Below are 12939 nucleotides of genomic sequence, written 5' to 3'. Positions count from 1 at the left end.
ATCTTTTGGTGCTGGTCTGTTAAGGTTTTTCTTAGTGTTCTGTGAGAATCACACAGACCTCGTCTGTTCTTGCTTGGAATGCTAGAACAGAACCCAGAGTGAGACTTGGGTCAGTTAATGTTTTGGATGCCATTGTTATGTGGGACATCGTCCATAATTTTCTGCTTTTTTGTCCCCCAGTAGACTTCATATGGCCCCTTTTCTATAGCACAGGAAAAAGCAATAGGGCACCAGTGTTATTTTCAGGAGCATGGAGGAATGACGATAAAGTGAAAGGAAGTATGAGAACACCAAAAATAGCCCAGAGGAACTGAGGGGCCTTGCATGCACTGAGTGCTGTTTCCACTTTATTGTGCATATATGTCTCTTCCAGTGAATTGAAGACCAGGAGAGAACCCACTGTGGAAAGCTTCTCTGGATTGCACAAGTAAATAATATTTGTGGTAGGAAATTAAATGCTGTCCACTAGGCCTGTAAAGAGCAGATACTAGTATCTTAGCCGAATGCATCATGCTGAGGCTCCACAAAGACAGACCTGGCTTTGACTGACTGGGTAACTTGGGCTACATCATTGCTCGGCTGGAAAACTTGTTCTAGTCATTTATGTTGTTTACAGTAAACACATTTATATCTAGATTCTTCTGGATGAAACAAGTTGTTTCATCTTTGTAACAGTCACAAGGCAAAGCTGTTTTCATTTTCCTCCCTAAGTCTCTATTTATTTCCTACTTAATTAAAATCCCTATCTAAAAATGTACTATCTCTATCAATAAAATCATGCTTTGTGTTATTTTGTTTCCTAATAGAAAAATGAAAATTAGTAGTGGAACCTGGTGGTACAGGAGTCTATGCTAGCTCTTTGGGGGGCCAAAGCAGAAGGATTATTAACAAGTTCAAGGTCAGCCTGGGTAACTTAATACGCCCCTGTCTCAGAAAGTTCGGTGGAAGCTTAGTGGTAGAGCATTTGAGTAGCATGTGTAAGGTGACAGGCTCAATCACTTGTACCACAAATAAATGAAAGACATGGAAAGAATAAATGCTCACCAACATTACTTTAAGTGTCTTCGAAAAATTTTGATTCCTTCAAAGGACACCTCAGAAGACTCTGTCATAAACTGTTTTGAATTGCTATGTCTTTGTTGCTATGAGAAAGGGACTCTGATCCATTTTTCTACAACCAGTCTGTGATGGTTTGAATGAGACTGGTCTATAGGCTAATATATTTGCAAGCCTAGTCCCCAGTTGATGAGCTGTCTGTAGTGACATTTTATTTGTCTTTTAATAAATAAAACCTTCCTGAAGATCAGAGAGTAAAACAGCCCCACTGGCCAGCTTTACAGACCAGGCAGTGGTGGTAACACACACTTTTAATCCCAGTAGCCACACTAGTTGCCATAGAAACTGAGGAGTACATGCCTTTAATCCCAGTGGTGCATACCTTTAATCACAGAACTAGAGAGGATTATAAAAAGGGAGGAGACAGCTGTCAGTCTCAGTCTCATTCTGAGAGTCCTGGAGGCAGGATCACCACTTCAGACTGAGGTAAAGGTAAGAGCCAGTGGTTGGCTGTTTTGCTTTTCTGACCAGTTTGAGCTCCAAATTTTGTCTCTGAGTTTTATTAATCATGCTTCAGCTGTCAGGGGAGGATTAGAAGGTGTGACCTTGTTGGAGGAGGTATGGGACTGAGGGTGGGCTTTGAGGCCCTGTGACTCTCTCCCTCTCTGCATGTAGATCAGGAGGTAAAGATCTCAACTACCACCCAAGCACCAAGTCTGCCTTCATGCTGCCATGCTCCCTCAGGACGAAACTGTAAGCCAGCCCCAATTAAAAGTTTTCTTTTATAAAAGTTTCCTTGGTCGTGATATGTCTTCACAGCAATAGAACAGGGACTAAGACACTGTTCTATTGCTGTGATCAAACACCATGAACAAAAGCAACTTGGAGAAGAAAGTCATTTAGCTTACAATTGGATATCATAGTCCAGGACAGAAACTCCTGCACTGCAAGAACCTAAAGTCATGGAGGAGGGTTTCTTCCTGCTTTGTTTGACCTGCATTTTTAGAGAAGCAAGGCCCACCTGCTAAGGGGTGGCATCATCCATGATGGTTTAAGTCCTTCCACATCAAACACTAATCAAGGAAATGCCCTATAGACTTTCCTATAGGCAACCTAATGGAAGCATTTCTCAAATCAGGTTCTTCTTTCCAGGTAACTCTACCTTATGCCAAGTTAGCAGAGAAAAGCCCAACTGTCCACCATCCCAATCACCCTAAGTATTGGCTTGCTGTGCAAGAGAAGATGTTCTCTGCTCCTTTTTGTGTCCATTATTCTATGTTCCCACAAGTGATACATTGTGGTTAGCTCTTAGGAATCAAAGTGTTACAGCTTGGATGTGGAATGTCTTTGAAGGTTCCATGCTTTAGAGGTTTGGTTCCCTGGCTGAAGTTACTAGAGGGTAGTGGAAACATGTAAGAGGTAGAGCCTGCTGGATGGTGGTGGTGCATGCTTTTAATTCCAGCACTTGGGAGGTAGAAGCAGGCAGATCTCTGTGAATTCCAGGCCAGCCTGGTCTACAAGAGGTAGTTCCATGACAGGCACCAAAGCTACAAAAAAAAAGAGAGCCTTATGAAAAATCCAAATCTTTGGTCACATGCCTTTTAAGGGGATGAGGGGAACTAGTCTTTTTCTCCTCTCTTTGACATTCTTGAAATGAACAGCACTATTCTACACACCTTCTACCACATTTTCCTGTTTGACCACAGGCACAAAAGCAACCATCCTACAAACCTTGGAGAAAAACTTCTAAAACAATAAGACAGAAAAAAATTTCAACTTTATTATCTGTGGTATTTTCTTACAGTGATGGAACGAAGACTAACAAACAAGGACTGAAAGCAGTGCTGTTCATACCTAATAGCAGCAAATACTTGTAAGTGAGCAAGCTTACTTAAGTTACTGCATATTTCTAATTACACATGAGTTACAGAAACATACATATGATATACAGTGATAGAAATGTAACATGTTATTGCCTTTTATTGTGTTTTTATTTGGGTGATTATTATGGGAGAGCATATACGGATTCATGTTGTTCTTTCATTATTAGATCAAATGCTTGCTTTTTTAGATAGAAAAATTCTCTGGTTACCTGCTTTTTCAATGTTACAGTTTTGTTATACAGAGGACAATCATTAGTAAAACTACCATTATATAAATAATAAATAATACTGTAAAAGAACCAAAGCTCTAAAGACAAAGAAATAATGAGGATGAACTAATAGATATTATACAGCTTTAGAAAACAATAATTAGTAGACTTTTTCAATAATTATTGTTGAGAGCTCTGCAATTATTTCTGAGTTTATATTTAGTGTATATCAATCAGAAGTACAAAAATGTGTATGTAAAAAAAAGTCTTCAATTGACACTTACAGAAGCAATTCTGTGGCTTATAGCGAATGCTGTAAAAATATAATGTAAAAAAATATAATGTATAAATAAGGTCTTCCCTTTTTAGGGAGAGGAGAATCTACCACAAAATAGTATCGCATTGGTAGTTTTGTTAATGATAAAGAAAAGAAAGGGATGATCTGCCACAAACTGTGGGCCTCCATGACCAGTTCTCCCTGTCATAACTGCCCCGGTGCCACCAGCTGCTACAGTGCCCTCCTCAGTGACATGCACTGTGGCTTCATGGAACACCTCAGAAAGAAAAAGGTCATTCCTCTGGGACATTCCTGAGAAGTTGGCCTTGCTCATATTGAAGGCATCCTCCATGCCCATGCTTCTCAGAATAGGCTTGAGTTCATAATGCTGCTCTAGCTTGAACTGGGGGAGGTAGACCTCAACATCGTCTTCAGCCATTGTGTCTTTGCTCATCCATTGATTGAATTTATCAAAGTTTATTTCACTTTCCAGCTGTAGGAATAAAGAACAAACAAAAAAAGTGAATTTGAGAAAGGACAAAAAATATCTCAAAGCCTAATGTTAGACATCAATTGCCAAGTGGCTGGATAGGTGACTCAGTGGTTATAAACATTGGTTACTCTTCCAGGGGACCCAGGATTGAGTCTAAGAACCAAATGGCAGCTCACAAACATAAGTAGATCCAGTCCCAGGGGATCCAATGTCTTCTTTTGGTCCCCATGAACATTGCATACATGTGATATATAAACTTCATGCACTCAATACAGCCATAAATATAAAAATAATAACAAATAACACTTTAAAAAATCAATTGCAAAGCTAAGTTCAGTGGTGCGTGGGTTTAATTATTGCACCCAAGAGGCAGAAGTAGGTGGATCTCTATGAGTTCAAGGCTATCCTGGACTACATAAGTGAATTCCAGGCCAACCAGGGCTACATAGTAAAACCTGACCTCAATATATGTATTCATATTAATTGCCAATTACTCCTCAGGTAGAGGTGGGATTATATGAGCTCCTCTACTCTATAAACTTTTATTTGGCTGGCTTGATCTTTTGTAGGTTTTGTGTATGATTCTCTGAATTCATGTATGCAATGGCTCTGTCATATCCAAAAACCACTGACGGCTACTATGGGGGGATAGGTCATTTTCTTCGTGGGTAAAGTTCCTAATAAGTGTCCATGTTCCAGTGGATAGTCTTACATTCGCACATATTCTGACAGCATATAATGACCTCAGTGAGGTTGAAAAAAGAAAATGTGAAGTTGGTTGGAAAAGTGGTGAGAGGGTTTATAGGAGTAGTAGGGGAGAGCAAGGACTGAATCGCATCAAAGCACATTACATGAGTGTATGGAATTCTCAACCTATTAATAAAGCATTAAAGAATAGGAACGAAAATGAAGCTGCAACCCCATACAAAGAACTACAGACAACTGAAGAATTATGAGAGTGACAGGAATGATCTTGAGGGAAGAGCAAAGCAAATGGTTGTCTAATATCAAATAGTCAGTCCTGAAAACATACATACAGATAATGTTATATAGACTGAGAAGTCTGTATTTAAGACTGCATATTTATATGTGTATGTATATAAGCATGTGACAATAAGCAATGACAAGTAGGCCATAAAGTTTGAAAGACAGCAAGAAAGGGTATAAAGGAGCTTTGAAAGGAGGAAATAAGGGAATAATTATAATCTTAATAACTAAAAAAATAAAATAAGCAATTAAATGACTTTACTATGTTTAAAACTTAATGAGCTGGACTAATTTTGTAAGATGGTAGCATAAAATACATAAGTTTCAGACTTTGAGATTTTGCGAAATTGACACATGTAAATCAACTTAATCATTCATTTGTGACAAATTACACACCATTTCCATGACATTGATACTCATTTTGAGCAAAGGAGATTTTGCTGCCAAATTTGAAAATAATTGAAACTGGAATGCATTACCAACTCCAAGCCAGTGGACGCATCCTCAATCTCATCAGGAAGCAACAGGAACATACTGATGTCTCCAATATACGGAAGCTCTAGAATCTGAGTCTTTAGATCCATTATGTATCCAATGTTCAGCTTTTCACGTAGGTGCATCATCTGAACAGGTTTGCTCTCACGCTAATATTGTTAAAATGTAAAATATGAAAGTCAGTTCTCAGACGTTGAAGAAATTTGTAGCAAGACTAAATGATTTCTGGGCCAAAGCTGAGGAGATTTGTTTTCTTCCATCAAAAAAAGCAAATATTTGTATAGTTTTTAGACAAGGTCCTCAAACTTAATGGCTTTGTTTATCTTATAGTCAATACTTAGTAAGATAGAAAATAATATTAATAATACTGCTACTACTAATAAAAAAATAAAAAAAAATTGTAATGCCTAAATTGATCCAGGAAGTTAGATAAACTGTCAAATACTCAAATCAATCTTTTGAACTAGATATTATTCTAGCTTTAAAGATCAAAATAGGAACAAATGGATAATATATGAAGTCATAGTGCAAATGTAGAACCAACATTTAATTCCAGGTAAGAGGAATTATGCCACATAATTATAAATTATAAAACCATGGTCTTCACTTCTGTCCATTGACTCTTAGGAATTATTGAATGATACTCAGTAGCTAGAAAGAGCCTATGCCCACCCAAGCTGTAACTAGAAAGTTATGGGAAAGTCAATGAATCTTTTCTAAGTTTTCTGTATCCTTTTCCAAGCTCTAAAATAATGCTAGAAAAATGCTTCTTGTTTCATACCAAGTTCACACGGAAGGGATAAAGCTCATTAAGTTTCTTTGCAAATGGAGTTTTCCACTTTCCTTTGAAATAGACAGCATTCACCAGTACCATCTTGGTGTCTTTATCTACGGAACCTTCAGGTAACAGGTTTGAGATTTCACCTGTAGAGAACACAATACATGTTTAGGTTTTATAATAAAGAAATGAAAGAAACTGTATAATACTACATATAAAGTATAACTTTTTATAATATTTGGAGGAATCACTTTCTTGTATATTGTTTTCCAGTTTTTCAGTAGTCTGAGACTTACTCAACTCAGAAGGAGGTGAAGGAGAGTTGACTGTACAATTTTGAGGGAATGAGGGTGAAATTTAAGGATGTTTGATTTCAAAAGAAACAAAAAAAAACCAGAAGAAAAAAATCCAAAGTTTTACCTTTGGTTTGGGTCTTGACCCAGGAATTTATCTTGTTTCTAGCTTCTTCAGCATATTTAAGGAAGTCTACTGCCTCTGGTTCTGTAGAGTAATATTTCTTACAGAGTTGTATGTATTCCTTTAAAACAAACAAAAAACACAATTACACATGGCATATGTTGAATAAGAGAGGCATGATGAATTACAGGCTCCAAGGAGACATAAGGCAGTGGGAGGTGAGATGACTGGGGAGTGTGTAAATCTAGGACAGTTTCACTTTCACTGATAATGCCCAGTCCTATGCTCCAGCACCAACTCTATCTACCCTTTGCTCTAAAGATACTAGGCCCTCTGAGTATGGGTGACAGCTGTGTGGTTGAGCAGTCTGTGTAGTCACTGACAGTGGGACCAGGTTTATCCCAAGTGCTTAAACTGGCTTTCTGGAGTCCATTTTTTTTGGAGAGATACCTTGTTAGGCCTAAATTTAGGGCAGAGGGCCTTAGTCCTGCCTCAAAGTGATTGACTGACTTTGTTGACTCCCCATGGAAATCATTACCCTCTCTGAAGAGTGGATGGGAGTGGAGTGGAGGGACGGTGGGGGAGAGTGGGAGGAGAGAAGGGAGTGGGAACTGGGATAGGTATGTAAAGTGAGAAAAGATGGTTTTAAAAAATTAATTAAAATTTAAGAAAAGACACTGAATAAGAACAGAGGTATAGCTTGGAGAAACAGAGGAGAACAGTAGTTACATCACTGGGAAAAGCAGTTATATGACTGTTGTGATCTGTTCTTTGCATGGGACATTCAGCAGGAACAGGAGAGACAGTAAAGCCAGCCTTTAAAAGCCCACCTGCATTTCTGAGTCTGATCCTGAGAATTGTGGAGAAGTGTTTCCAAACTACCTCACTGCTGGTTTTGGAAGAATTCTTATAGTGTCAACTTCACTTACTTCTTTGAATCTAGCAGATTTCTCTCCAAACAGCTTATTGGCACTTTCCAGTAAATAATCTCCTGAGCAAGTGTTGATTGCCGAGCTGAGAGAGTTGAACAATGAATGGACTTTATCTCTTGCTTGTGCCTAAACAGAAGAAATTTTCATTTATAATACAGTAATACTAACTAAAGACTCCTGAAGCAATAACATTTTCCCAAAACAACAAAATATTGTATGCATACATCTTTTTCTAGTCCATTAGAGGAAAAAGATCTGTAAGAGTGTCATTCAAAAAGATTGGAGTAATGTCTCCCATCTATGATACCAAGAGAGACAGAGGCACAAAGACTATGTTCAAGACTCATCATGGCAACATAATGAATTCAAGGCAAGCTTGTTTCAGCACCCCATGGAAGAAAAAGCAGAAATAAATATAGAAATGTAGTATAGGAAGGCTATAAAGGTGCACTTTGATAATTATAGACTTCTGCTGTATCTGTAGATTAGATTCGTTAGAAATAAGAAACCTCACAGCCTGGATGAAAGACAGTTTCTTTTGATATTTCTACACTCATGTTTCTGATGAAATTTTATTATATTACAGAATGAATAAACCCAGAATATCTAAAGTATAACATTAGGAGTACAGTTCGTAAGACTGGATTGTTTCTGAAATGTGTGATAAAGACATTTAAATAGATTTTCATACCCCTGCACACATGCACGCGAGCATGCGCACACACACACACACAATGACTTCATATGTGGTCAATGTATTACTTTGATTGTAGTAATCATTTCACAAGGTATAGATATATTACCTAACGTACCCTGCATATGTGCAATTTTACTTGTCAGTTGTGAAGTTTTCAGTGAAACTATAGTGAAATGTTACCACACTTTATATAGCCTTAATATGTTCTCATTTTTGAAGGTGACCTTTGTAGTAAGAAACCAGAGCTTTAAAAGTTGACAAAATTGATGAGAGATCAAATGCTAAGCAGTGTGACAGACAGAGTTACAACAGCGACTGGGCTAGAGTACAAGACAGAGCTCTCCAGTGTTTTAGAAAGTATCGGGAGGCTTTATCTACCTTCTGTACCCCGCATCACACCAAGTGATGGGTGGGTGGACCACTAGTATATTCAGGAAAGAAGAATCAGGAGACGTGTCCCCATAATCTAATCATGGCATAACCATGTAAGTTAGTTACTAATAGAGTATCCCTTCACAGTTTTGCTAATGTAACTAGGCAGCCAGTTTTTAAGGATATAACCTATGGGATAAAGGTATTACTTTGAATAACAGATAATAGATGGATGAATAGAATTATCACCTGCAATAGATATAAATAAATGAATGGACAGGTAAGTTGGTAATAGATGGGAGATAGATAACAGACAGACAGATGACAGAGTTGACAGGTAGATATAGACAAATAGGTGATAATTAGTAGGCTGATGATATAGATATAGAGTAGATAGATGCATATGCATAATAGGTAGATAATAAGTGATAGCTAGACATATGACAAGTTATTTATAGATAGGTGATATATTATAAGCAGATAATATATTCATTAGATTCTCCTACAGCAACCAGGTTTATGCTTCACCAACCCCTAATTATGATCACACTCTTTTCCTCATGAAATTCTCATAAATATCTATGGACTTATGCATCCAAACATTCTTGTAACATAGCATAGAACACTTTCAGAATAAATAGTTTATTATAAATATAAATAATATGATATACAAACAGTACTATACATATTATATATACTTATGGCAAAATAATGTGATAGGATTGAGGAACAATCATTGCTGAAACATTAATAAGCCTGGATGCTGCCCTGGCTCTGACCCTTGTTATTGGATGTCCTTGGGATATTCATCACAGTACTTAGTCTAGGTGTTCTTCCTATGGATAGTAGAACTCTGTTATATTTCTTCTCAGTTAAACACTATGACTCTGAGACAAGTAGCTGCTAGAGACAGAATATAAAATAAAGCAAAACCAAGTCTGGTACCTGTAAAATAGCATCAGGATAATTTCCCTTCTGTATTTGCTGTGTGCAATCAAAGCCTCTGACGTTCTCTGGGGTTCCCATAGTGATGTCATAGCCATTAACTTTGTTAAATTGCAGCACCTGCAGTCAGAATCAGGAAGAGTGATGATGTGGCCGTGCAAAATTACTTCACTTCAAACCAATGGCTCAGGAATCGCTAGATCAGCATTTCTGTGCGGTGAAACCATTTGGGAGTGAGGCAGGAAGCATGGAGGCGGTGGGGGGAGAACAAACTTTTCTCAAGGGTCACCTAAGACTATCAGAAAATAGATATTTACATTATGATTCATAACTAGCAAAATTACAGTTATGAAGAAGCAAAGAAAATAATTTATGGTTGGGAGTCACCACAGCATGTACTAAAGGGTCAAAGCACTAGGAAGGTTAAGAAGCACTGCTCTAGATGGTACTGTCTGACTCTGTATTTGTATGTGGAAAATAAGCATAGGCATTCTTTCTGTGTCTCAAAAATCTATGAAGTACTTGATACTAACTCCTATACTGAAAATTTTAAAAAACAATGTTATTATGAGATGATTTATAAAATCTACCCTGAATTATCTAAATTTCATCCAGTCCACAAATTGTTTTGAAAAGCATCAATATTTTAATACTGTATTTTTTACTATTTTAAAGAAAGTAATAGAATTAACTCATCTTCTTTTCACTGAAGTGAACTTTCCTACTAAATACATTTTAAGCTGAAGAAAGTTAGAAGCCATAGTGGGCTTTAACATGAACATTAGTCACCAAATATCACCCAAGATAAGATATTCACAAATACTATGTGCACATAGAAAGTAATACCTGTGTCGGGGCATTCACAGCATTTGCTACACTGCATCTCTCTACCTGTAAGTGGTTTCGTACAGCTAGTAGAGGCAGTGGGGAAAGACTGATCTCTGTAAGGCTATCTCAAGTCCTGTTTCCACAAAGTTCCACCAGCCCAGCCTAGTCCTCCAGACTGAGATTCCAACAGCCAGCTATGTCTTTGAGAACATCTGACCCTGAAACACTTCCCCTTTTGGCCCTTGGTAAAGAGGAAACAAAATTGTAAACGGGCTGGTAATTGGCATCTTGCAATGAAGTAGGCAGTTATATCTAGCTAGTTGATAACTTTCTAGACTTGAAAAGGATTAGTATTTGGGGACCTTTCTCTGCAAGTCTTCCATTGTTTAACCTGGGAGTGAGGCAGGAAACATGGAGCTGGTGCTGCATAGCCCCGCCCTTCTTCCCTATTCTAAAGAAATAGCCTTTTTACTCTGAAACCAATCAAGTTAGCACTTGAATTTTAAAATCTCTCCATGCATCAGAGTTGTAAAAAAAACTACATGGTCCCAAAGACCAAAAGAACTTTCTTGAGTTAGGATATCTCTCTGGCTAGAGTGACCACAAAAAGAATTTTTCCTTCAGTGTCAAAATCACTTTAACTCAGAGCATTTCATCTGAGACTCGCACTCTAGCTGTGCTGCTCCTGCCCTTTACACTTAAAAGTTGAATGCACAAACGCTTTCTAAGGTTTTGCAAACCATGGTTTACTATGCTTTCTCAAGGCAAAGGAAGTAAGGAGGAAGAAGTATGGCACAACTCTGCTACCATCAGGGTTGAACAACTGAGTCTTGTAAAACATGCTGTTTAAACTGACTTCGGTTTAGACAGGAATCTACCTCCTGACCTGTTGGCTCATGTCTCTGTGAAACTCTGTACTTGAAAAGAGGCTCACCTGAAGTGGGTCACTGTGTTCTCAAGCAGAATGTATTTATGCTCAGACACAGTTCTCATGGGAACGTGGGTAGAAGCCCATGGCATTTTGGTGTGACTGCAAACACAATGAGTGCTTGTACTCAGAACACACATTATTAATATTTGCGTGCATGCATGTGGATACAATGAAATTTTAATTACATGATTTCCACATTCAGGTCTTTGACCTAGCAAGTAACATGATCATGAGAAATTATAATACATAGTATGAATCTTTAGGTGTACTGCAGATTATAATTTAAGTAGTTCTGAAGTCTGGAGAAAGGTCTCCTGTCTGAATCTCTGACCATTCATCAGGAAAGAAGAAAAAGCCTTGACACATAAATCCCTGGCACTGATGTTTTACATGCTCTTCTCATTGACTTTGGGGACTTGCTATCTACAATATCCAGCCCCACTTGTCGACATAGCTTCACAGTGGATAATGTGAAAAAGTCCACTAAAGACATATATATATATATATATATATATATATATATATATATATATATATTTCTGTAAGTATGCTAACCAAAGCCACAGTGCTTTTTTTTCTTTGTGACCCTGGCTTAAAACCATCAGGAGACATTCTTTATATGAAAGGGGAAACAAACACTACCCACAGTGGTATTGTTAAGAGGGAGCTTCAGCTGGAATAGAAGGTCACGGGTGCTCTTGGGAACAGGTTGCCAGTGTTCTTATCTGCATAATGATATTTGACCTAAAACCATGTAAAATGAAGCACTCAAAACCCTTGCTGTGCAAACTGTGAGCATGATCTGATTTAAATGGGAGATTTCCAGTTACTATTTTCATCCTTATAGAAATGCTAACATCCTTCTGCTATCTGCATTAGAGGAGTTTCTGATTTGGACATTTTCTAGATTTAAACTTACAAAATCTGTGTTGTGATGGTTGGTGATGACACTCATGCCACCATCCCTGCTTTCGTAGAGTCAAGATGACCTGAGCACAAAACAAGAGCAAGCCTACGGTTCAATTCAGAAAACACTGGATTCTGAGGTGAGGTTTAAAGCAACTTACTTTGGCCATCTGGTGTTCAGTGTTGCCCCTGGCACCGAGGAAAACCATAGCCAAGGTGGACGAGATGCTCCACGGAGAGAAAAAGATATTCTGGGCAGAGTTTGTTTGTTCTATATGCTTGAGGATATTGAGGGCAAACACGGTGTTTGCCATGGAAAGCTCTTCCATTGTTTCAGTCTAGAATAAAGGCGAAGAGAGAGAAAGCACTCTGAATGAATGTTCGGCACTGTGAGTGAAGTTGGCAGAGGAATATAGGCGGTGTCCTGCCTACGGTTCCCTTCCTGTCTTCCCTCCGTGAGACAAAATGAGGGACAGTGACAGTTGCTTAGGGTCACAAACCATGCGCTCCTCACAGGGCACAGGTACAACATTCTTTGACTCCATTCTGAAATTTGGAGTTATTTTAAACAAGAAACCCTGCAATTTCAATTTTCCCCAGCCTCTGTAAAATATGTAGCCAATCCTGAGATATGATGACAGATATGAGGAACGACACTTTGTGAAATCCAGATTATAATAAGGATAGTAACAACAGTAACATTCATTTGAGTTCCATTCTTTACATGTTAAAC

General features: G+C 38.1%; 1 protein-coding gene across 1 annotated transcript; it reads right to left on the bottom strand.

Annotated features, from left to right (window-relative positions):
* Positions 1 to 3513: 3513 nt before the first annotated feature.
* Positions 3514 to 12535, bottom strand: Serpinb2 (serpin family B member 2). The gene is made up of 7 exons (XM_038350200.1): positions 12368 to 12535; positions 9542 to 9661; positions 7525 to 7653; positions 6599 to 6716; positions 6182 to 6324; positions 5385 to 5549; positions 3514 to 3918 (listed from the first exon to the last, which is right to left on the bottom strand). The coding sequence occupies exons 1-7, from the start codon at positions 12533 to 12535 to the stop codon at positions 3514 to 3516; spliced, it is 1248 nt and encodes a 415-aa protein (XP_038206128.1).
* Between the last annotated feature and the right edge of the window lie 404 nt (positions 12536 to 12939).

Source organism: Arvicola amphibius, chromosome 12 (genome assembly GCF_903992535.2).
Source record: "Arvicola amphibius chromosome 12, mArvAmp1.2, whole genome shotgun sequence".
Taxonomy (NCBI): domain Eukaryota; kingdom Metazoa; phylum Chordata; class Mammalia; order Rodentia; family Cricetidae; genus Arvicola; species Arvicola amphibius.
Note: the sequence above shows the minus strand (reverse complement) of the source record. Positions and strands in the feature narration are given on the sequence as shown.